This window comes from Canis lupus, chromosome 8 (genome assembly GCF_011100685.1).
Source record: "Canis lupus familiaris isolate Mischka breed German Shepherd chromosome 8, alternate assembly UU_Cfam_GSD_1.0, whole genome shotgun sequence".
Taxonomy (NCBI): Eukaryota; Metazoa; Chordata; class Mammalia; order Carnivora; family Canidae; genus Canis; species Canis lupus.
The window spans coordinates 72,101,234-72,127,287 of NC_049229.1; the positions used below are offsets into that span (position 1 = coordinate 72,101,234).

General features: G+C 44.1%; 1 protein-coding gene across 6 annotated transcripts in view; it reads left to right on the top strand.

Moving 5' to 3' along the window:
* The window catches only part of TDRD9 (tudor domain containing 9), a 106,906-nt gene extending 86,941 nt beyond the window's left edge, over positions 1-19,965 (top strand). For all 6 annotated transcript variants that reach the window (XM_038545877.1, XM_038545879.1, XM_038545878.1 and 3 more), the window contains 6 exons: positions 1,427-1,536; positions 2,067-2,163; positions 7,348-7,486; positions 11,439-11,557; positions 17,784-17,856; positions 19,222-19,965. In XM_038545877.1, the coding sequence (XP_038401805.1) occupies positions 1,427-1,536; positions 2,067-2,163; positions 7,348-7,486; positions 11,439-11,557; positions 17,784-17,856; positions 19,222-19,323 (640 nt within the window). In that variant the 3' untranslated portion in view covers positions 19,324-19,965. The remainder of the gene's footprint in view (positions 1-1,426; positions 1,537-2,066; positions 2,164-7,347; positions 7,487-11,438; positions 11,558-17,783; positions 17,857-19,221) is intronic.
* The last annotated feature ends 6,089 nt before the right edge of the window (positions 19,966-26,054 follow it).

Here is a 26,054-nt window from a genome sequence, read left to right on the forward strand (position 1 = left end):
TATGATTAACTTAGGTTCCTCATGGATTTCTTTGTACACTGCTGCTTTTTTTACAGAGCTTATCAGAAACTAATCTTTCTTTAAACTGTTGGGCTGTTCTCTTTTCCAGTTCCTTTTCATTCCTCCCTTAGCTCCAGATCTGAAGTCTTCTTTCTCTCTTACGTGGAAGCCATTCTGCATGAGACAGTCTTGAACGTCTTCCAAAAAGGGCTTTGTGTTTTCTGTTTTTATTATAATTGTCATTCATTCAGCAACCCTGTGAATGCTTGCTGTGTTCTGGGAACAGTGTATGGTTGGAGGGAAAAGAGTGAACAAAATCATTGTGATCCCAAAAATTGTGCGTCTGGTGGGGATGGTATGCAAGGACAAACAAATCCTCAGAAGAAGGGTTGATGAGGCTTTTGCACATTATGAAAGGGGCTGTAGAACATGTTGAAAGCATCTTGAAGGGCTCCCATGAACGGCCTTAGAGGTTTCCAGAGAGACCAAGATGTGAGGGATGCAGAGGAGTTGGCTAAGGTCAGTGAGTGGGGAGGTGAAGGCTAGCTGGAGGGCATTCCTCAGTGTGAGCGCTCAGCTTCAGTTTGACTTTGTGCTTCCGAATAAGCGGAGTGAGGTTGGAGAGTGGGTGGGAAGCAGAGGGGCTTCAGAGCTGTGGCATATGGGGCGAGCTTCATAAGCAAGATCCAGACTTCATCTGAACACAATTGGAAAGCCTTATGTTCATTTGAAACAATCCTTGGGCTACAATGCAAACCGTCTAGAATAGGCACCTCTTAGAACCTGTCAGAAACAGAGCTCAGGCCCCACCTGAACCTTTTGTGAGAGCCTGCATTTTCATAAGATTTACAGGTGGTCTGTAGGCACTTTAAGGCATGCAGAACCCAGTCTGAAGAATGCATTGGGTTTGGGAGTAGAAGGATACTTGGGTAGGAGCATACTTCTGAGGCTGGTTATTGCTGTAATCCTGGCTGGGGACATTGTGGACCACCGTGAGTCCATGGCAGGAGGTGTGGAAACAGACTGCTTTATGCGAGCTTTGGGTGTGGAATCAACAGATTGGCATGTGATAAGGGTTGGTGATATGGGAAGGGGAAGAATGAAAGATGCCCTTCTGGGGGTAGGTGGTGGCCTGAAGTTGGGGTTACAGGACACGAAGTCTGGGGCAGAGGTAGTGATTTGGGCATTGTCAGCGTGCAGGTGGTACTCGAGGCCTGGGGGTGGGAGAGACAGGAGGAAGGTGGAGAGGTGGTGGTCCCAGACGGAAAGAAGAGGCAAGGACAGCAGGATGTTAAGCAGCTTTCACCTGTGAGCACTGCGCTTGCGTGTTTGACCTTGTCTTTGAGGTGGGTTAGTTGGGGGGTTGGACATAGCACATTGCCTACTGGGTGGATCAGCTTCCATCTGCTGCTGATGCCCCTTTCAGATGCGTTTGGATCGAGAAGGAAAGCATCAACTCTGTTATCATCAGCGATGCCCCTGAAGACCTTCACCAGAGGATGCTGGTTGCAGCTTCCCTTTCTGTCAATGCAACTGGTGAGCCAAGGGCTGTGTTCTCTTGTCTGCTCTATCCCCTCCCTCTCCTCCGTTACTAAGAATGTTTTAGCCTATAATTAGTGAGCAAGTATGTGCCCTTGCTATAATTTCAGGCTGTTTTCTGACTGCATTGGCTGATGCAAGTTTAAGAAATGGAGCATACCACGTTTCCTTTTGTATGGGGTGTGGGTGTTGATTTCTTGATGGATCATTCATTCATTCCATCATGCTTATTTACCAAGTAGAACAAATCTAGCTTCTTGGCCCTGGGATAAACTCGATAGCATGATGAGAGGGAGAAGAGTAACGACACAAACATTGTCCCCCACAGGATGAAGGGTGCAGCATGCTAACCAGGCAGATGCTGCAGGGCTCTGTGGGGTGGGACTCCAGGGGGCACTTTGCTGTGGAAGCGTGCCCGCAGGGATGGACTCCGTGGATGAGGGGATGAAGTTTGTGCGGGGGGGCAAATGGGACGTTCTGTAGAGTGAAGTCTGTGCCTGACATCCCTTTTGTTGACTGTCCGACAGGGTCCACCATGCTGCTGAGAGAGACCTCTCTGATGCCGCATGTTCCTGGCCTCCCTGCTCTCCTCAGTGCACTGTTTGCACCAGTGATGGAGTTAAGGTGTGGGCATGTTTATCCATTCTGTCCAGGCTTTGTGAACTGAGAACATAGGTGGGAGGAGTGGGCACCTCTCCGCCTTCCTCTTTTGGGAGAGGAAATGCATGCAAGGGCACCTGGCTGTGGCACGTCGGGCTGCTTGTTGATCATCCTGGTGCTCCAGTGTGATTGAGGTGGCTTTGCCATCACCGCCACCTACACTTGGACATCGTGCAAGAAGGAGCTCAGGGAGCTTGCACAGATATAGATAGTATCTCGTGGGAGCCTGAGGAAAAGCGGGGCTGGAAAAAGAAAGTAAGGATAAATGTGCTGATGGCTGTTCTGTTAAGGGGCTGCCAAGGTTACTCTTTCTTTCCTTGCTGTGGGTGGTCTGCAGGACACCTTGTCAGTCATATGGTCATCCTTACAATGGGGACAGCTGCGTCATATGGTTTTTATTTGACAGCTCATGCGTGCAGAGCATTATCACCAGGGAAGCACTGGTGGGCCTCTGCAGAGGGGTGGCAGCTGCAGAGAAACAAGGTCTGGTCTTGGGGAAGGCCTCATGCCCCAAGGAGATGCACAGCTGGCTGGGGTGCTGGCACCTACCACCCTACCCCCCCCCCACAACCCTGCTTGCTCAGCCCCTCAGCATGTGCCTCTGCAGAGCCCACTAGCACAGTCTCTGATAGTGGTGGTTTTCCAAGTAGGAAATGATTCTGTATGTACTACTTAGAAAAATCCGGAAAAAGCTGAATGGGAAGAAAGTATTGTGATCATTTTTAAACATTTAAAGTATTTTCAGAATTATGTATATTTTTTAACAAACAAAACATTTTTTAGGTTTTCCTCATACTGTATCTTTTCCATAAATGCATTTTCATATTGTTATGATATCTTTGTAAATACTTGTTTTCATAATTGCATCGTATACCACTGAGTGGATGTAAAATAGCTGTTATAAACACTGCCCTATTATATTTATATATGCATTTGTTTATGACTCCCTCTTGTCCTGAAAGGATTTAATATGCCTTTAAATGTTGGAATTGGACTTTTCTCTCATTTTGCCAAAATGATGTAGGAAATAATCTTGAAGAATAGGGTAGCTTCTGAGTCCTCCCAGGGGAGACAGACCTTTTAAGAACAATGCCTGATATGTGGTTATCTAATCAGGAAGAATGCCACTGTGTGGAAGTCAGGAGGCAACTGAACGTGCACACGGAAGTTCCTCACTGACTGCTCCTGACCCTCTCCTTGCCTCTCTCACTAGACCAAGTCTTGCTTGGACTTTTCTGTTAAATACGATCTTTTTTGGAGAGTGTGTGTGACAACGGCATATTATTTTTAAAATCGCCAAAGTAGAAAGTGATGATGTTACAGAGATACTTAAGGAAACATGGAGGTGATTGGTATTTAAAATACCATCTTTTGGGGGCATCTAAGTGGCTCGATGGGTTGGGCATTTGCGTTAGACTCACGTCTTGGTCCTGGGATTGAGCCCAATTGTCGGCTTCTTGTTCAGCAGGGAGCCTGTTTCTTCATCTCCCTGCTCCCTGCTCATGCTCTCTCTCTCTCAAATACATTTTTTAATGATTTTATTTATTTATTCATGAGAGACACACAGAGAGAGGTAGAGACATAGAGAGAGGCAGGCTCCCTGCAGGGAGCCTGATGTAGGACTTGATCCCAGGACCCCACGATCATGCCCTGAGCCGAAGGCAGGCACTCAACTACTGAGCCCTCAGTACTGAGTGCTGTTTGTGTGGGCTCAGTGGGGCTTCTCACAGCGTGATGCCTGGTGCTAAAGGTCAGCATCCTGAGAGAGCTGGGTAGAAGCTGTGTCCCCTTCATGACCAGACACAGAAGTGCCACAGTCACACTCAAGCGCATGGTGCAGGACCCCACTTCTCACTGGAAAGTGTCAGCTTTCTGTTGTAAGAACAGCACGTTGGATGGGAGCTATGGACCTCACTGTCTGTACAATATGCCTCTTTCTGTACAGTGATGTATTGTCTGAATTGTTTATGGTGTGATCATGTACTGTTTTTATAATTAAAAGAATATTGATCTAAGTCATGTTTTTTTTTTTTTTAAGTTCTTATTTATTTATTCATGAGAGACACACAGAGAGAAAGGCACAGACACAGGCAGAGGGAGAAGCAGGCTCCACACAGGGAGCCCGACATGGGACTTGATCCCGGGTCTCCAGGATCACGCCCTGGGCTGAAGGCAGCGCTAAACCTCTGAGCCACGGGGGCTGCCCTAAGTCATGTTTTTAAAAAGCTTTAAAAAACTTGAGAATAAAGCAAAGGTGTCTTTAAGTATTGGGAGTGTGATGTGATTGGAATGTGTGGTGAGAGGAGGCACTCTGAGGTCTAGTGGGAAGGCTGTGGTGGCAGGTGGACCTAGGCTTTCTCTCTGGCTTCCCACATGCTTCCAGGCCTGGGGCAGGGTCTCCAGACTCTGAGGTTTCCCTCGTGGTAAAAAAAGGGCTATTGTGAGCTCATGGGTTTGTTGGGGGGGGGGGGGGGTCCCTGAGATGTAGAGTGCTCTCAGCATGGCATATGGGGCCTGGGCAGCACTCTGCAGATGGTAGTGTCCATCCTACTCTTGTTCCTGGCAGCATCACTGGGAAGTGGAAGGAAGCAGAAGGTCCTTCCTGGGGAGTAGCCTCACCAGGATTTGGAAGTGTTTGTAGATTTTTAACAAATGCAATTGTCCCTTAAACAACATAGCTTGCTGTTGAAGGGAAGCCTTTCTGATAACTGTATTTTCTATGTTACATGTATGCTATACCATGTTCTTGAAATCAAGTGACCTAGAGAAAAATATTTTTTCAACAGATCTCCAAAAAATTTTCCAATGTATTCATTGAAAAGAATTCACATGTAACTGGAACTGCACACTTTAAACCCATGTTGTCCAGGGTCAGCTGAACCTTGCAGGTTCATAAGAATGCACACTGCAGAATGTTTAACAGAACTTTTTATATGGAAGTGTCAGGTTGACTAACTTTTGAGGAAATACATTCCCTTCTTTGGCTCATGGAGGGAGTTCTAGAATATTAGCTTGCAGTACAGGTTGTTCTTTTGTTGTATTTATTTTGAACATAATTGGAGATGTTAGCTCTTGCAAGCATAACAGTTGTCAGCTTCTATAAACTTGAGTTCCTGTATGTAAGTTGTCTCAGAATGAATTATGTCTCCAGCAGGCCCTTGGCTGTATCTTCATGGAACACGCTTGCTATTGTTCCCTGATTTTGGCAGTTCTCCATCTGAGTTTAAAATATGTATTATAAAGGAAGTGAAAATATTTCTGTGGTCCTAATTACTAGTAGGTTCACATAAGTTTGTAAGATCCCCAGAAATGATTCAAAGCCAGTGCTTTGGTTACCTTTATTGATCGAAGGTTTAGAGCCAATGAGGAGGGAGTTACTACTCTGGTGTGGGTCAGTGCAAGGACAGTGGGACTGTCCTTGTTGATGAACATTTGTTAGTACATGTGAGGGACTTGTGTCAGTGTCACAGCCGTTAGTGAGGTGGAGGTGATGTGACACTTTATTAACCTGATGAAAAGCCATTATTAGTTTTACTGTTGGTGGCCTAGGGCTGCTACTGCTTTTCTGGAAATATTTTATATGAATTGAAATAATAGTAAATTACATTCTATTAAAAATAATGTGGGGAATGAACTATTTAAAGAGACATTTTGATGACTGTTCTGTAAAGTAGATGCTCAGTACCTAATTTATAAGTCTCAATTCCGGCTCTCTCTTCTTTGACTTAAAGTGGGATTCTCTTTCATTTTCATTGAAGTAAAAGGAAGTCTGTGTGTTTGTGTGTGTATGTCTGTCTCTGGAACTAAGAAAAAAGCTCTGTTTTTGTCTAGATTATTTTCATCAAAACTTTATTGATCTGGATTGTGGGAAAAGGTCTGAGTTAAGAGTCAAAGAAAATGAGCCAAATGTTTTAAAAGGTATTAAGTGTTAATAACTGTTCATTCATTTTATAATTATTTGTTGAACCTGTCTGGGCTATGGTGCTGGTGGTATTCAAACTACCACCTAGGACAGGAGAAGGAGCCTCTGGGGGCATGTCAAGAGAGGAAGAGTTCCCCCTGGAGGAGCCTGACAGGCCTGCAGGGCAGCCAGAGGAGGGGGAGCCTGATGTGGGTGGGGGGCAGGGAGAATGTGGTTTGAGATGACATGGGGAAGCAAAGCAGAGAATGCACACTCTGGCTCAGAGTTAGGCTCAGGTTTTGCTCAAAATGCCACAGGAAACCACTGGAAGCCCTTAAGCAAGGGGGTAAGATGACTGGATTTGTTTTGAAAAGCTAATTAACACTCTCTGCTGCATGGGAACCAGACTTGAAGAAGCAGGAGTAGGTGTGGGGAAGAGGAGTCCAGGCAAGAAGTGGCAGTTGTTTGGGCCAGGCAGGTGGCAACCTAGATGAAGAGGATCATCAGATTTAGGGAAACTTTGAATATGGAAGGTACAGGACACATACTGGAGGGGCGTAGTGGGCAGTTTCTGGTCAAATGAGGATGTAATGATTTGTATTGTGCATACGGCTGTTTCAGGATAGGAAGGTGGGACAAACATCTTGTAAGCTTTTACTTAAGTGCTAGACTTCTTTCACAAGCCATAAATATATGTGTATAACCTTTTCTGCAGAAATCTCACTAATAAGACTTTAACCCATGGGAAGAATTCAAAGGTAGGGAAAAAAACTGAATGTGATAAAATATTCTTTATGTTATCTGCTGCAGTGAGAATAGAAACCTAAGTGAGGGATTAATAAACATACTTACTGTCCTTATAACTATGTATACTCTATGCTTTCCAGTATAAAAACTGGAAGAGCAAATGCAAAAATGAGATTAGTTGCTGTACTCGGGTTGGCAAAACTTCAGATTATTATATTGGCCAGTTCCTTTACCCATTTCTTTCTTTTTTTTTTTTTTTTTAAGATTTTATTTATTCATGAGAGACACAGAAGGAGAGGGAGAGGCACAGGCAGAGAGAAGCAGGCTCCATGCAGGGAGCCTGATGGGGTACTCGATCCTGGGTCTCCAGGATCATGCCGTGGGCCAAAAGCGTCGCTAAATAGCTGAGCCACCCGGGCTGCCCTGGCCAGTTCCTTTGACGTTAAAATAGGAGTTTAATAATTTTGAAATATTAACTCTTTAAAAAATTTTTCATTTAGGGTTGATCGGGATGGAAAATGCTATACAGGAGTCCTTTGTGGTTTGGGGTGGAATCCAACTACAGGGGCTCCTATACTGCCAGAGCACGACATCGAGCTAGCGTTTGACGTTCAGTTCAACGTGGAGGATATTGTAGAGGTAAGACTGGTGTGTCCATCACGCTGTAGTAGCTGTCTCTCTCCTGGTTGGTCTACACACCCGCTTGTCAGTGAGCGTGGTGTCTGATGTGGTGCTTTAAATACAGACATACACCTCTGGTCCTGGAAATGCTCACTTTACCTTAACCTGCCTGTTTTATTCACCTTGTCTGTATGAAGTAGCTTCCTGTTAGTGGGATCACCATCAGGGATGGTGCTCTCTGAATTACTCCTGTGGGATATCCTGACACAGTAAGCTTTTCTGGGCAGTGAAAGTAAACGCCAGGGCAGAAGGACTGCTGTGAATCTCTGTCCAGGTCTCCTTCCAGGTTAAGACAAGCTACACGTCTTGCTGGTTCTTGGTGGGAAGCAAGGAAGCCCAAGTCCTGGTCGGCCTCATTCTGTTTACAGACACAGAGGTACCTGCTCAGCAGATACTCTGGAGCCGTTAGGATGAAGCACTTAGAAAGTTAGGGAGCAATTCGACAAAGTAATTTCATGGTTTTTAAATCTAATAATGAAAAGTTGGGGCTTTTATTTTGTATGATTTTACTTTTATATGTTGCAGTTATTCAGTTTCATTGCATTATACAAAGTGAGAAATAAAGCTGGTCCTTCACCACAGATGGTTTGAGCAGCACTGCTGTAGAGTACCTGTCTCCTTTTTCTTTTCAGAAGTTGCATAAAGTAGACGAAGTTGGCATCACTTCGTCAAAGGGGGTGGGGAAAAGGAGGTAGTAAGGTGAGCAGTGCCAAGCTTGACTTGTCCTGAGGCCTTGCTGTTACCAGTTGTCAGCGTTTCGTCTTATTGATTTAACTGCTCTTTCATTTAGAGGTGCTTTTGGACTTAAAAATACTCCTTAGATCATATGCCTAATGGTAAAATGTAAAACGATAAAATTTTAAGAAGTATAGGAGAAAATCTCTATGACCTACGGTTTGGCAGTGAGTTTGTAAATGCAACATCAAAAGCACAGTCTGTTAAAAAATTGAGAAGCTGGACTTTGTCAAAATTAAAAACTTTGATCTGCCAAAGACCCTGCTAAGAGGATGAAAGGACAAGACTATGCACAGAAGAAAGTACTTGTGAATTATTTATGTGATAAAAGACCCATAATATGTAAGGTACTCTTAAGACCTGGTAATTTTAAAAAGTAACTACATGAAACTATGGACAGCAGTAAACACAGATGCTCAACTGTTCCTGTTCATTAGGAAATGGACATTAAGACCATGATGACCGGGACCTCTGGGTGGCTCAGCAGTTGAGCATCTGGCTTTGGCTCAGGGTGTGATCCCAGGGCCTGGGATCGAGTCCCCTATTGGGCTTCCTGCATGGAGCCTGCTTCTCCCTCTGCCTATGTCTCTGCCTCTCTCTCTGTGTGTGTCTCATGAATAAATAAAATCTTAAAAAAAAAAAAACAAAAACAAAACCACAGTGACCTTCCTGTGTGTGCCTATTACGATGACTGACTCAAACCTGACAGTAAAGAATGCTGGAGAGGACGTGGAGCAACAGAAACTGTTCAGTGCGGATAGAAGCAGAATGGAACTCCTATTTTGGGAGACAATATTCTTAAAAGTTGAACACATCTACCGTAATATCCAAGAATCCCACCCCTAAGTATTTATGTAAGAGATTTGAACACTTACATAAAATCTGTAGATGAATGCTAATTGCTTCATTCATAATTCATAACTGCTGGAAACTTGAAGCAATCAAGATGTTCAAGATGTCCAATAGGGGAATGCTTGAAGAAACCATGCAATGGTCATGCAGTGGGGCATTCTTCAGCAGTACAAAAGGAGGAGAGAATTGATTCATGCGATATGAGTAGGTGTTGGCTGTGTGTCTCCATGGTGGAGGAGCCAGGACTTGGAGTCTATGTATGATCCCCTTCATACGACATATTCTGGGGTAGGCTAGGCCATAGGTCAGAGAGCAGATTGGCAGTTATTGCAAGCAGAGGGGCTGCTTTGTGGATGCTTGGAGCTGGATGCACGACTCCATGTGCCTTTTAACCCACAGAACACTCCTCATGAAGGAGGGGCGTGCTCAGGTATGCATTTGAGACACACACACGATGGGTGATTGCACTGAGGAGGAAAGGAGCTTTGGAAGGCAGTGCTTTGACTGGAACCTATAAGGCTGCCACCTGAAAGCAGCTGCACATAAACACTGTTCCCTCCGTGGTCTGGCTGCTTTGCTCTGGAACTGGTTTACATGGTACTGGGGGTGTTGAACAGGCAGCTCCCTGGATGAGGGAGCCAGGTTTCTCATTGGACAGAGGAGTTCCAGACAGGACAGGAGGGCCGGATTGGACTCTGGGACACACGAGGAGCCAGACATTCATCAGTGTGAAATCATGTTTAACTTACACATGCATGGATGCATATTGTGTGTATGTGGTGGTGGCTTCATATACACCTGATACCTAGCTCTGTGAGGGCTGATAAACCATGACACCCCATAGCCATGATGCCTTAATGACCCCTCAAACCTGGTACCCAGACTGGTTTTGGATAGGATTTTCCAGGAAAGGGAACCAGGGCTCCTTGGGGAAGTGACTTCTCTAGGGTTGGAGCAGGGAAAATAAGGGATAAGCCTTAGAGCTTTTTGTAGTGCCAGGAAGTAAAGAAGTGCTCAGACAACAAAAGGTTGGGGGCATGTCAGGGGGACACGTGGGCCAACTGAAAGGGCTCCTGCGGGCCAAAGCAACAAAATAAATGTATTGGATTAGAACTCACTGTCAGATGATTATCTGTGTCTCCATAAGGATATAAACAAGGAGTAAGAGACAGATCTTGCATACAGAGGAATTGGCAATAGTACCTGTAGACACCTTCCTCCAGGGAGTGGACCTTAATGTGTCCCCAGAGAGTAGACTGGACTTAGGGATGTACTTCCAAGCAGAAAAGGAGGGGAGGGGAGGAGAGACTCTGCAGTGTGAAACCCCAGCAGGCACCACCTCAGTGAAGTGCTCAAGGCCAACATCCCAGTGACCTATTATGGTGATGGCACCCATGCCCTAGTGTGATGATATAAGAAGGTACCTCACCTTTGGGTGTTCCTCTCCAGAGTCCATCACCTCAGTCTAATCATGGCAAAATGTCACACAAGCCCAAACCAGGGACATCCCATGAAAGATTTGCCCAGAACTCTTAGAGAACAGTCAGGGTCTTGAAAAACAAGAAAAGGCTAAGAAACCTCTAGATCAGAGGACACTGGGGAGTCATGACACAGGTGCACGGACAGAGAAAGGACAAGAGGAATCTGGTCAGTCTAGAGGGAGCCTGGGCTTTAATAGTAATGCTCCGAGTCCGCTTCGGAGAGACTGACAGAGACTGGTAGAACATGGCTTGTCATACCTCTGGGGGTGAGATTACTTCTAGGGCTTCAGTATAAACATTGCAAAGCAAGAAGAATCCATATGATATAGGTAGATGTTGAGCCGTGTGACCTTGTGAATTTAATAAGTGTGATTAGACTGAAAAATCTGAGCCTTTTCTTGCTGATTTTTAATTTTTTCTTTTGTTACTGTTTCTTAAATTACAGTAGTGGTTATTGATGTTGTTTGTGTTGTTTTAATAATTTGCTCCAGAAACCATATTGACATAGTTGTGAGAACATGAATTCTGGGGGCACGTGGGTGGCTCAGTTGGTTGAGTGTCCCAACTCTTGATTTCAGTTTAGGTCATGATCTTAGGGTTATGAGATCAAGCCCCACATTGGGCTCCGTGCTCAGCACAGAGTCTGCCTGAGATTCTCTGTCTCACTCTGCACCCCCCACCCCGTTCACTCTTGCTCTGTGTGCTCACTCGTTCTCTCGATCAATAAATAAATATTAAAAAGAATATGAACAACTCTGAATGCTAATGAATTATTTTTAATGTAGAATGAAATTCAGTTATAGTAGAACCATATGAATATTTATGTTGCTATTTATTTACAGATTAATATTCTCAGGGCTGCTATTAACAAGCTAGTGTGTGATGGACCAAATGGATCGAAGTTTCTTGGGCCGGAAAGAATTGCACAGTTACAGGATAATGCTCGTCAGAAACTTCTAGGGTAAGTTGTACACTTTTAAAAAGGTATTAAATATACAAAGCTGCCTTAGCAATTGTGAGAAAGGCTAATTTTAGTTTTCTCTCTTCACTTTTTTACATAAAAATATTTTTTCTGTGAACTTTGTGAAGTTTGACACTCATAAAGTGCTCAGGCCATCTCAGGGTATTTGCCTAAGGGACTGGCACCCAGATCAGAAACAATGCTAGAAAACATTAAAAAATGCTTATGTAAAACTAAAAGAAATCCACCCAAAATCCACATGGGAAGGTGTGGAATGTCATCAGGAGGTCAGATGCTACTTGGCCAACACAACTTCAGTCCTTATGGCACAGGACACTCACTGCCTTGGGCAAACAAGGACCACCAGTGTGACCGATGATCCTTTCTAGCTCCTTATAGCCGCTGTCAGCAAGGGTGACCATGTTCTGACTAGGCCATAGGGAGGGGTGGGGCGGGGAGGGTGACACTTCAATGACTATATTACATTTGTACAGTTGTGCTAATAACCCTGACCATGACTTGGTTTTTCCAACATTCCTGTCATCCTCAAAATTTCACTCAGATATTTAAAAACTGAATTGTGATGGTTGCATGACTTTACAAATTTATGAAAATTATTGAATTGTATACTTAAAATTGTTAATAGTTGTTCATGAATTGTATCTCAATTAAGCTGTTTTAAAAACAGAAGTTGTTGTAGCCTAGCTGTAAGCGGCACCCCCCTGATCCCAACCCTGGCAAATCCTGATCTACACCCAGTCTCTGTGGATTTGTCTTCTCCATAAACCTGATGTCAACGGAATCATGGTGATTTTGATTTTCTTCTTTTAAATCCGGCTTCCTTCACTTAGCACATGTTTGCGGCTCATCTATGTTGTAACATGTTCTTTCTGGTCACTGGGTGATACTCCATAGTCTGTGTGCCACATTCTGTTTGCCAGTTGATGAAATGTGTGGATTGTTGCCAGTATCAGGCTGTGGTGAATACGCTACCGTGAGGAGTTGTATAAAGTCTTCGGGTGAATGCTTACTTCCAGCATCTTGGGGTAGAGATCTAGGGAGTATCATTGGTAGGTTATATGATGAATTCCTGTTAATTTTTTAAATATCGGCCAAAGCGTTGTCCATGGTGCCTGGCCTTTTACATTCCTACCAGCACTCGCCATCATCGTCACCATCGGCATATGTATTGTTGACAGTCTGGTGGGGTATCGCTCTGGTTTTATTTTGCATTTCTTTAATGACTAATGATAGCATCTAACCAATTATGTATTTCTTGGTGAAATATATCTGTTTAAATCTTTTACCCATTTTTAAGTTGAGCTGTCTTATTTTTGAGTTGTAGAAGCTCTAAATTCTGGCTAAAAGTTTCCTAGTGGATATACTATTTGCAGATATTTTCCCAGCATGTTGTCTTCATTTTCTTAATGCTGTCTTCTGAAGAACACAATGTTTAGATTTGATGATGGCTGCTTTATCTTTTTTTTTTTTTTTTTTTGGCTTATGCTTTTGGTGTCATATCTGAAAAATCTTTGCTAAGCTCAATGTGACAGAAGTTTTTCCTCTTTTATATTTACTTGGTGTATTTTAGTTTTTGGTCTGTTGTGAGATGACACTTTTATATAGTATAAGATGTGAGAGTCTAAAGTTCATCTTATTTCAGATGAACATCCATTCATGACAATCTCACTTGCTGAAAAGCTCTTACTGTCCTCCATGGAAATGCTTTGGCTCCTGTCAAAAATGAATTGGCCACAAACATTGTAAAGGTTTATTTCTGGACTATTTTATTCTACTTATGTGTATTTTATGCCAATACTTGTCTTCCATTATATTGTCTTGATTGCTATGGCTTTATACTTAGTCTTGAAACTGGGTAATGTTAGTCTTCGTATTTTGTTCTTGTTTTTCCAAATTATGCTTACTATTCTAGATCCTTTTCCTTTTCCTAGACATTTATTTTTTTAATTTTATTTTTAAGTAATCTCTGGACCCCATGTGAGGCTCAAACTCAACACCCTGAATTCAGAGTCACATGCCGCACAACTGAGCCAGCGGCCTTCTCCCCGCTCCCCCCCTACCATATGCATTTTAGGATTGGCTTGTCAGTTTCTATAATAAACCTTGCTGAAATTGTAGTAGGGATTGTGTTGGATCTGCAGATCAGTTTGTGGAGATTTACCATCTTAACAGTATTGAGTTTATGTGCTTCATGAAGATGGAATGTTTAGTAGTTTTCTGTTCACTTTGCTTCTTCTAAGTTTGTATAGTTTTTGGCGTGCAGGTCCTATACTTTTGTTTAATTATTTCTAAGTATTGTAGTCTTTTGGATGCTATTGTGAATGAAATTATTTTATTTTTGGATTATTCATTGCTAGAAATGAGGAATTGATTTTTATGTTTTGATCTTTTTCCCATGACCCTGTTAAACTTATTAATACTAGTAGCTTTTGTAGATTCTTTAGGATTTTTCTCTCACATATAGGAGAATATCTGTGGGTAAAGACAGTTTTTCTTCCTCCTTACTGACATTTGTGCTTTTGGCTTCTTTTTTTTCTGCTTTTATTTATTCATGAAAGATGCAGAGAGAGGGGCAGAGACATATGCAGAGGGAAAAGCAGGCCTGTGGGGAGCTTGATGCAGGACTCAATCCCAGGACCTTGGGATCATGATCTGAGCCAAAGGCAGATTCTCAAAGCATCTTTGTCTTGTTTGGGTTTTAGAGAAAAGGCATTAAGTTGTTCACTATTATTATGTTAGCTGTAGGTGTTTCGTGGTTCCTTTTTGTCAGGTTGGAGAATTCCTTTCTGTTCCTGGTGTGCTGAGAGCCTTTACCAGGAAAAGATGTTGCATTTTGCCAAATAATTTTCTGTCCTTGAGATAATCATGTTTGTTTTTTCCCCCCCTTTCATTCAGTTTTTATGGTATATTGTATTATACTGTACATTACACACTTGTTTTTGGATGTTAAAATTAGCCTTGCATTTCTGTTTTGAGCTCCACATGGTGTATAATCCTTTTTATATATTTGTAGATTGTTTGCAATATGTTTTTGTTAAGGATTTTTCCATCTGTGTTCTTGAGGGTGGTTGGTTTATCGCAAGCTTCCTTGTGATATCTTTGTCTGATTTGGTATCAGGGTAAAAACTGGCTTCCAAGAATGTGGTGGGAAGTGTTCCCAGCTACTCTGTTTCTGAGAGTTTGTGTAAGATTGGTATTATTTCTTCCTTAAACATTTGACAGAATTTTTCAGTGAAACCATCTGAGCTTGGACTTTTCTTTGTGGAGAAATTTTAAGTTACAAATTCAATTTCTTGTGTTTTAGGTCTGTTCAGATTCTCTATTTCTATCACTTCTCAGCCTTTTGGCTAAGATCAAGTGCAGATTTTCTATTTCTTTTTAAGTAGTTTTGGTAATTTGTGTCTTGTAGGAGTTTGTTCACTTAAATTGACTAATTTGTTGGCATAAAGTTGTTCAGAATCTTTTTATAATCCTTTTCTTTTTAAAAAAGGTTTATTTATTTTACAGAGAGAGAGAGAGAGAGAGGGAGGGCGAGAAGGGGAAGGGGCAGAGGGAGAGGGAGACTCCCAAGCAGACTCCCCACCGAGTGCAGAGCCTGACCTAGAGCTTGATCCCATGACCCTGAGATCATGACGAGCTAAACCAAGAGTCGGACACTTAACCGACTGTACCCTCTTGCCCCGGCACCCCAGACTAGTTTCTATTGACTGGTCCTTACATTTACTGCTGCTCTACCCTGCCATCTGAGCTCTGCAGGTGTGCTGTGTTGTAGGGGATTGTCCATTTTGGTCATTGTACTTTTCAACTCCAGAATTGTTTTTGTATAGTTTTTAATTTTTATTGCAATTATCTTTGAGTCATTGTCCTATTTTCCTGTATTTTCTTTAAACATGGATTGCTTTATTAATTCTTTGTATATACTCACAGTGGCTGCTTTGAAGTCTTGTGTGCTAAAACCCACATTTGGGGCCACTCAGCTTCTTTGGGATGCTTCCCCCCCACCCCGAATGTAGATCACACATTCCTGTTTCTTGTGAAATGTCTCATGCTTTTTTGCTGAAAATTGATTAATTTTTAAAATTTTAGTTTCACACGTAGTGTTCAGTGATTCATCAGTTGTTATAACACCCAGTGTTCATCACATCATGTGCCCTCCTTAATGCCCATCACCCAGTTACCCCATCCCCCCCTAACGACTCTCAGTTTGTTTCCCAGAATTAAGGGTCTCTTGTGGTTTGTCTCCCTCTCTGATTTCATCTTGTTTTATTTTTCCCTCTTTTCCCCTATGATCCTCTGTTTTGTTTCTTAAATTCCATATGAGTGGGATTATATGGATCTTTCTCTGACTTATTTCACTCAGCATAACATTCTCCAGTTCCATTCATGTTGTTGCAAATGGCAAAATTTCAAGGTTTTTTTGATGGCTGAATACTCCATTGTGTCTATATACCACATCTTCTATATCCATTCATTCATTGATGATCATCTGGGCTCTTCTATATTCTGGCTATTGTGGACATTGCTGCTATAAACATTGGGGTGCATGTGCCCCTCTGAATCACTACGTTTGTATCCTTTGGGACAAATACCTAGTAATGTAATTGCTGGATCCTAGAACTTTTTGAGGATCCTCCATACTGTGTTCCATAGTGGCTGTACCAGCTTGCATTCCCACCAGCAGTGTAAGAGGATTCCCCTTTCTCTGCATCCTTGCCAATATCTGTTGTTTCTTGACTTGTTCATTTTAGCCATTCTGACTGGTGTGCGGTTTTGATCTGTATTTTCCTGATGCCGAATGATGTGGAGCATCTTTTCATGTGTCTGTTGGCCATTTGTGTGTCGTCTTTGGAGAAATGTCTATTCATGTCTTCTGCCCATTTCTTCGATGAGGTAGTGTAGCAGTATGTAGGGTCCTGATCCCCCTGCAGGGTTCTACAGGGTATGTTTCCCTCCATGTTGTGAGGCCACTGATACTTGGTTTCTGTTTTCATTCTCCTTTTTATTTTCATCCTGGCTTACTGGGAGTTGTTCTTGGGTGTGCATTACTTAGTGTTCAGCCAGTGATTAATGAGAAGTTGTACTTCAATACCTAAGCCTTTAAGCTTCTACTCTCTGCTAGGAGATGCACTTGTGGTTTGGGGAGTGCAGCCAAAGTTCAGGCAATTCTGAACTCTTCCCTGGTTTTTATTTTTTCCCAGGACTTTCTTGTGCATGCGTGGCTCCTCCCAGTCATCCAGGGCTCTGTGGCCAGCTAAGGGCTGCCATCGGTCTTGTCTGCATGTGTATGAGGCCTCCTAATCCCCCAGGGAGTGTGTGGAGGGCCTGCCTGGCCATCTTGTACTCTCACTCCCAAGACCTTCCTTTTGGGCTTCTAGATTGTCTGTTGGTCTGCCCAGGTCCCAAGGAGGACCGTGACCTAAGGCTAGCAGAGCCATGGGCTTTCTCCATTTATTTGCTGACAGTGTTGCCAGACAGGAGGGTTTTTCACCCTCTGCACCTAATCAAGTAAGCTCAGTCTGGCTGTGACGAAGGTGCTGGTTTTCATGGCCAGACTGGCCCTGCTAGCCCTCAGGTCCTAGATTGAGCTGGGGGTGGGTGGGAGGAGCTAGCCCCAGGCCGGAGCTCCACCCCAGACTCCACTTTTCTTACCTGAATTCAGCGGTTCTTTGTGAATGAATACTTCTCAACTTGTTTGCTTTTGGTTAGTTTACAGAGCCTTCAAATGTTTGGGGATTTGTGGGGTTGGGTTTTTTTGTTTTTTTGTTTTTTGTTTTTTTAGTATTTTGTTGAGTTTTACAGTTGTTTTGGGGGCAAGAAGATTTCCAGACCTCTATACTCTGTTCATTGCTACAAGTCTCTAACTATGCCTTTTTAAGCTGATGGCGTTACTAGCTTGTCAGGCTGTCCAAGAGGAGAGGACATAAAATCCGTGTTCCATTCAGTGATGCAGCGATGTATGGGCTGGAGCAACCGCTGCTTGCTGTGAATGGACTGGGAGAATGGGGGCTGGTCCTCTGCACCTGTACCTGCACTCTGTCGTCCTGTTTTTTAGTGGATAGTGGATTATTCTCTGGTCATAGCTACATATATCTTGACCTTTTAAAAATTTACTGTAGTTATAATTCTGGATTTAAATCTTTTTTTAATCATAGTTTTTTCGGTTACTGACATATAATTAAGATTTAATTCTTATTTTTAATTTTAGTTTGTTCTGTCAGTTGAAACCAAGACAGAGAGTTGTCCCTAAGTGGCATGAAAAGCCATATGAATGGAATCAGGTGAGTGAGAAATAGTGCCGTGAGGACAACCTGCCCCTTAGGAGTGCATGGAATGGGTCGTGGAGGGTCCTGAGAGAGTAGAATGGGGACAGGCAGTGTGGACGGTTCTCTTGGCTCATGGGCTGGTGTCATAGGGATGTGCTGTCTCTCAGTGGTGCGCTCTCTCTGATGCCAAGGGTGACTGCCTGTTAACTTTGAATGAAGTAGATCCAGACACATTGGCATGGCCCCAGTCTGCTCCGCCTTCTGACAGTGCACCACAGCGAGGTGGCTTAACCAGCAGACATTTATTTTCTCATAGTTCCAGAGGCTGGAAGTCGGAGGTCAGGGCACCAGCACAGCTGGGCCACGTTCTGACGAGGGCCCCCTTCCTAGCTGGGAGACACGAGCCCACATACTGTGTCCTCACATGGTGGAGAGAGGGGAGCTCTCCCTCGTGTCTCTTCTGAGAAGGGCTCTCATCCCATTGTGAGGGCCTTCCCCTGGTGACCTCATAGAACCCCACTTACCACCCAAAGGCCCCATCTCCAGATACTGTGACAGTGGGGATTTGAACTTCAACTTATGGATTTGGGGCACAGTTCAGTCCACAGCAGTGGGGGAAGTCAGGCAGGGCCCACCTGGGGCACCCTGATGTTTACATTTACATGGAAAAGTTTAGAAAACAGAGTAAAATTTGACCTGGAGGGAACTAAAGGAGGGGCTTTCAGCTTTAATTCTAGAGCCAGGGATGTGTTTGTACAGACACCAGCTGCAGTTGAAGCAACAAGATGCCCCCGGATGTGTGGTGCTTTCCCATCTGAGTCTGAAGGAGACTTTCCTTTGTCGTGTGCTCCTTGTCTGGTGCCCCTCTCTAGAGCCCTCAGGACAGGCCCTGAGCCAGCTCCCTGAGTGCAAGGCTCTGCCTGTGACAGGAGGGGCACCAGCACCTTTCCTGCAGACTCTGTGGTGTTCAAGTTAATAGCAGGACTGACTTTGAAAGCAGAACTTTATTTAGAGGTTGATGTGTTTTAGGAAACCTATGCATACTTGAAAGCTTGTGACAGTGTTGCAGTTCATGTTGGGGGTGGGGGGACGCCTGTGAGCTTCCAGGAAAGGTCACTGTATTATTAAAGATACGTTGTCAGACACAGAGCAGTGAGTGCAGGGAGAGGACCGAGAAAGGTGTTCTAGAAATACCTTTGGAAACTGAAAGATGACTTTCTCTGGTCTAACATGTCTGTCTGTCTCTGTGTGTGTGTATGTGTGTGTGTGTGTGTGTGTGTGTGTGTGTAGTTATATATATTCATTGTACTTACTTTAACTGATGCCTAGAATAATCCGTGTCCTGGAAAGGTCTGACTGGTCCTTTTGTCTCCCCCTCAGGTTGACCCAAAGCTGGTCATGGAGCAGGCTGACCGGGAAAGCAGCCGAGGGAAGAACACCTTTCTCTACCAGCTCCACAAACTGATTGTTCTCAATACCTAGCTGTGCCGGCAGCTGGTATCCCAGTTCCTCCTGAAGGAACAGAGACCCACCCCAAACACAGCTGCATTAAAGCATCTGCAGATGACTTTCTCTGTATCTGAATGTGACAGTCTTTGCCTGCTGCATTCGAAAGGTCTTCTCCATCCTGCTTCCTCTTCCATGTGGGTGGTGGCTGGAGAGTGGTGTTTCTGTTCAGCTGGGAAGGATTGGAAAGTCTTGTCTTTTCTAGAAACAGAAAATCACTGTGTTAAAAGATTTAGGGAAAATCCACTGGCTGAAAGAAGACTTTGGAAAAGAGATGTATTTTGCTTTAAATCTATTAAGGTAAATATAAATAGCTGAACATGTAAGGTTCTGGCATGTGCTAATATGTTCTGTTTCATTACAGTGATGTAACCTGGGATATAGGGGAACCACCATCCCAAACCCCAGGTTACCACAAAGGAGAGCTGCGTGTTTCTTGTGGCATTTTCTCATTTTTTTTTCCATGAGGGAAAATATTTAAGTTTGGTGAAACTAACTTTAGTTTTGTATATTTTAGATTTTTATCCACCTTATAATTCTAAGTCCAAATTTTGGAAATCAGGGAGATTACCTGGCAACTAGTATATTTATGTTAAAGCAATAAAAGCATTAGACTAAGTTTCTGTTTCTGACAGTTTTTAGTCAGAGGAGATTAAAAGCTATTTCATTCTAAAACCTCAGAATTGAGAAAACCGGTAAAGGGGAGTATAGGCCTCTTGGTGAAAGTAAAGTCAAGGTCACATGAGAACAGCCGTCACTGCGCAGCGGCAGGAGCAGATCCCCACTGGCTCCCATGGGTGGCAGAGGTGCCGGCATCAGGATCTGCGAGGGGCAAGTTGGAAGCACAAGAGAAGCGCTCTGCCTACACGTGCTGGTTCACAGCAGGACAGCTTGTGAGAAAATCTGAGAAGCCTATGTATCTGGGGGCCGTGGGGTGGTGACCAGGAGCTCGTGTACAAGGACTGGGAAACTGGCATCTGTGGAGCTTCTGTAAACTGGGGTCCCAGCCGGTTTTCTGCTGGGCCTTGTTGGTCTGCAGGACTGGCAGTCAGCAAGCCTGTGGGGGCGCACAACACTGTGTGTGCATCATGGTGTCACTGTCATGAGCTTCTGGGCACCGTCACGCATGTCTCACTTGCCCCCGGTCTTGCTGAGCCTGGAGCCAAAGCTGTGCAGATGTGGGACTCTGGGAATGCATTCCCCAGCCGTGGGCAGGAGGTGGGCACCACGCTGGCAGCACCACCTGTGCCATGCCTGAGAGCAACCAGAAGTTCAGCTTGAATTGAAGGTCGGCGTTCAGCCTGTCTTTTCAGAAAGACCTCGTGGGAAACGATCGGATACTCCACCCAGCTGGGTGCTCTTCACTTTGCCAGGGTCTAAGGCAGGCGCTGTGGTAATCCAGGTGGGGTCATCATGGCAGCAGATGGTCCCGTGAGCTGTCCTGCGCTCTTTCTGCTGTTTGTGTTCCAGTCAAAGTTCCATGAGTGGTTAAAAAATTACATAGTAATGAATGGCTTGCTGTAAAAAAAAAAAAAAAAAAAAAAAAATCCAGCTCCTTTGTTTCTATGGTTCTAATCTTTTTTAAAAAACCATTTGGAGGGATCCCTGGGTGGCGCAGTGGTTTAGCGCCTGCCTTTGGCCCAGGGCGCGATCCTGGAGACCCGGGATCGAATCCCACGTCAGGCTCCCGGTGCATGGAGCCTGCTTCTCCTTCTGCCTGTGTCTCTGCCTCTCTCTCTCTCTGTGACTATCATAAATAAAAAAAAAAAAAAAAAAAAAAAAAAAAAAAAAACCATTTGGATTCTTCTTTTTTTTCTGGAATTGCCTCCATCTTGGTAAATATTACATCAGGTAAATCATGCTGCTTCTCAGTTTCCACCATAGTCATTATTTACTTGCTGCTACAATGAGTGAAGACTGAGCTCTTTACATCATTCTGTGTGCCTGGTTCCTGCATCACCCCATGCAGCCACATTGCGTCGCCGATTAATTCTGTCCTCGTTCTTCACAATAGCGCTACTTTCTGCCAAACCAAGTAGCACATTTGATGGCTTCTTTATCCCCACATGATTTTTTTGTTTTTTTAAATATTTTATTTAACTTCAGTTGGCCAACATATAGTATAGCCCCCAGTGCTTATCTCATCATGTGCCCTCCTCAGTGCCCGTCACCCAGTCACCCTCCTTCCCTCCAGTGACCCTCATTATGTCTTCCAGAATTAGGAGTCTCTCATGGTTTGTCTTCCTCTCTAATTTTTCCCCACTCAGTTTCCCTCCTTTCCTTATGGTCCCTTTCACTATTTCTTCTATTCCATGTATGAGTGAAACCATATAATGATTGTCTTTCTCTGATTGACTTATTTTCCTCAGCATAATACCCTCTAGTTCCATCCACATCGATGTAAATGGTGGGTATTCGTCCTTTCTGACAGCTGAGTGATAATCCATTATATATACATATCATGTCATCTTTAACCATTCATCTGTCAAAGGACATTGTGGCTCCTTCCACAGTTTGGCTATTGTGGACGTTACTGCTTAATGAACATTGTTCCTCACATAATTTGAAGTTAGGTGATAACTCCCTTGCTGTTCACATGCATGCTTTTCTGGTTCCATGGTGTTTTTAAAGTTTTTAGTTAAATTCCAGTTAGTTAACATGCAGTGTGATATTAGGTTCAGGAGTACGGTATAAGAGATCAACACTTCCATACATGACCCACCCGGAGCTCATCACAAGTGTGCTCCTTCATCCTTATCACCTGTCCCCCTGCCCAACCTTCCCCTTAGTGACCGTCAGTCTGTTCTCTGTAGTTATGAGTCTGTTTCCTGGTTTGTGTCTCTTTCCCCCCTTTTCTCATTCGTTTTGTTTCTTAAATTCCACATATGAGTGAAATCATGTGGTGTTTGTCTTTCTCTAATTTTATTTAGCATTATATTCTCTAGATCCATCCATGTTGTTGAAAATGGTTAAGAGCTCATTCTTTTTTTGTGGCAGAGTAATATTCCAGAGTATATATACTACGTCATCTTTATCCATTCAGTTGATGAACACATAGGCTGTTTCCATATCTTGACTATATAATGCTGCTGTAAAACATAGGGATGCGTGCATCCTATCATTTTGTGTTTTTGTATTTTGTGTTTTGATTTAGTGTTTTTGTATTTTGGGGTAAATACCCAGTAGTGTAATTACTGGATCATTGGGTAGTTGGTTTTGTTGTTGTTTGTTTTGTTTTGTTTTTGTGTGTGTGTGTGTAGGATGATTGTATTTAAGTTAGAACCTCCATACTGTTTTCCAGAGTGGCTGCACCAGCTTGCATTCCCACCAACACTGCAGGAGGGTTCCCCTTTCCTCCATAGCCTCTCCAACATCTCATTTCCTTTGTTGTTGATTTTAGCCATTCTGACTGGTGTGAGGTTGTATCTCATTGTGGTTTTGATCTGTATTTTCCTGATGCTGAGTGATGCTAAACATCTTTTCATGTGTCTGTTGGCCATGTGTAGGTCTTCTTTGGAGAGATGTCTCTTCATGTCTTCTGACCACTTCTTGACTGGATTATTTGTTTTTTGGGTGCTGAGTTAGATAGGTTCTTTATAGATTTTGGATTCTAACCCTTTATCAGATATGTCATTTGCAGATATCTTCTCCCATTTTGTTGGTTGTCTTTTGGTTTTGTCAACTCTTTCCTTTGCTGTGCAGAACCTCTTTATCTTGATGAAGTCCCAGTAGTTCATTTTTGCTTTTGTTTCCCTTGCCTTTGGTGATGTGTCTAGCAAGAAGTTGTGCTGAGGTCAAAAAGCTTGCAGCCTGTGTTCTCCTCTAGGATTTTGATGGTTTCCAGTGTCACATTTAGTTTTTTAATGCATTAAACTCATTTCTGTGTCTGGTGTAAGAAAGTGGTCCAGTTTTATTCTGCATGTGGCTGTCCAGTTTGCCCAACACCATTTGTTGAAGAGACTGTCCTTTTTCCCATTGGATATTCTTTTCCTGCTTTGGTGAAGACTAGTTGACCATCTTTTCTCATGTTTTAAATAGGCAGTTATTTATGTTCTTAGTAAGTAATGCACACACAAGATATGAAATGAGAAGTTTTTTTAAAAGGTCAGGAGTAGGAAAAAAAAAAAAAAAAAAAAAAGTCAGGAGCAGGGCAGCCCGGGTGGCTCAGTGGTTTAGCACGGCCTTCAGCCCAGGGCGTGATCCTGGAGACCTGGGATCGAGTCCCACATCGGACTCCCTGCATGGAGCTTGCTTCTTCCTCTGCCTGTGTCTCTGCTTCTCCGTCTCTGTGTCTCTCATGAATAAATAAAATCTTTAAATAATAAAAGGTAGGGAGTAAAAGGCCGTCCTACCCCCACTCCGGCACTGAGCCTTGCCCGTGTGTCCTCTCATTGCCGCTGTGGCCCTGATGGTTGGCTGTGCAGAGCGCATGCCCATGTTCCCTGTGCTCACTGAGCTGGTGTCGCCATGGGGAGAGACAGGTGACAGATGGGTATGTCAGGCGATGGTAAGAGCGGGGATGTGGTTGGTGGTGTGGGTAAGGGATAGAGCAGGAATGTGCAGCTCTTTTTCCATCGAGGGCTGGGGAGTGAGCAGTTTTGGCTCTGTGGCCACATGGTGCCAGTTGCCTTTGAGCTGCTCTGCAGAGGTCACCATAGATGGTGCATACATGATGCAAGGCTATGTTCCAGCTAGATGTGCTCTACAGAAACCATGTCAGACCGTGGCTTGTGTGCTGAACCTGCAGGAGGGGCAGGTGCAGGTGCAGGAGATTGGCGCTGCCTTCTGAGGGGAAAGCCCTTCTGATGCGGGCACAGCACACAGAGGCCTGGCTTGGGGAATGTGCCTATATCTGGGGAAGGGGCCCTGAGGGCGAGCATGCTTGGTGTTCTTGGGGAGCCAGCAGGAGGCCTCTCTCTGTACTGGAGCAGGAACCATTAGGAGCGGATGCTGGAGAGAAGCCAGGGCTGGGGCTCTGGGGGTGGATTTTGTCTTGTGCTCTGAGGGAGAGAGAGGGCTCTCAGAGGGTTTTGAGCAAGAGACTACCCTGCCTCGACTGCTTGAGAAGGAGCATGCTGGCAGGTGCATGGGGTTCATGGTGAGCCCTCTGCAGCCGAGGCCCAGGGAGATGGCACTGGAGCTGGGCTGTGTGCCAGTAGGAGAACAGACACAAGGGGTCAGATTCGATAAATCCAACAGGAAAGCATTCTCAGGGCCACAAGTGTTGTGAGCTGAATGGTGGCTTCTCAAGCTGTGTCCATGTCCTTACCCCTAAATCTCCTGTAAATGGTAACCTATTTGGGAAAAGGGTCTTTGAAAGTGTGGTTAGGTTAGGGATCTGTGGTTAGATGGGATCATCATCCTGGATTTAGGGTGGGCCCTAAAGCCAATGGCACGTGTCCTTATGAGGGGCATACAGAGGAGACACCAGGAAGCAGCTGTGTGAGGATGGAAGAGACTGGAGGGACATGGCCATAAGCCCAGGAGCACCAAGAGCCACCAGGGGCTGGGAAAGGTAGGGAGGACCCTCCCCTGCAGAGCTTCCTGAGGGAGTACATCTCTGCTAACACCTTGATTTCAGACCCCTGGCTTCCAGAACCAAGAGAGAATACGTTTCTGTTGTTCTGAGTGCTGGCGTACGGGGGGGCTTTGTTACAGTGGCTCCAGAAGCTAATGCAGCCAGGGTCTCTCTCGCCCTTCCAGAGATGGTTTGTTGGCCATGCGGATGCAGGTTCAGTCTGTTTTCCTGGGTACCCACACACCGCATACACTGGTCTGTACCTGTACCCAGGGTTTCCACTTAATATTGGTTGCAGATCATATTTCTGGATCTCTACACATGCTTTTTAAGTGCTTCATGGTGTATATAGCTTTACTGCTGTCTCATAATTAAGTTGATAACCTTACAGAGGACATTTGGATAGTTCCTAGTTGTGCCATTGCGTGTGTTGTTGCAGTGACTATTCTTGTACATTTACGTAACGTATGATAAATTCCTGAAGTGAAAATTACTGGGTCAAAAGGCATTAGTAAATATTGCAGTTAGTAGTTGTTGCCATGCTGCCTGCCGTCCCATTGGTACCAGTGTGCATACTCTCCCAGTAGCGACACAGGTGCTGGTGCCCCATCTCCGCCTCATGCTGGTGTTTGTATGGCTTGTGAGAGCAGCAGGTACCATTGCTGCCAGGTTGTTTTACTTTGTGTCTTTGTGAGTGAGGCCGATCATCTTCACACACCAGGAGCCGTTGGTATCTCCTGTCACAGGGACTATTTGTCCTTTGGCCAAGCTTTCTTTGTGTTAGATGTTATGTTTTTAAGAACTGTTTTTGTAGTAAGGAATCAGTCCTTCGTCATACGAGTGACTGATGTTTCCCCCATTTGTCGTTTGACTTTATCATGTTTTCCTTTTACCATGTGAAATTTAGCCTTTCATTTTTATGTAGTCAAATATATGAACCTTCTGTGTCCTCTAAAAAGACCCTCCTTGTTTGAGTCTATATTAGAAATGTCTCCTGTGCTTACTTCTAGTGCCCTGATGGTTTCATTTTGTAACTTTATTGAGGTGGACTTTACGTAGAGTAAAATGCACCCATGTTAAGTGGGCAGTTTGACTTGACATTTGGACACATTCATGAGACCACCACAGTTTGGGTGATGAGCATTTCCATTACCCCCAGAAATTCCCTGTATGGATTCCTTTGTAGATA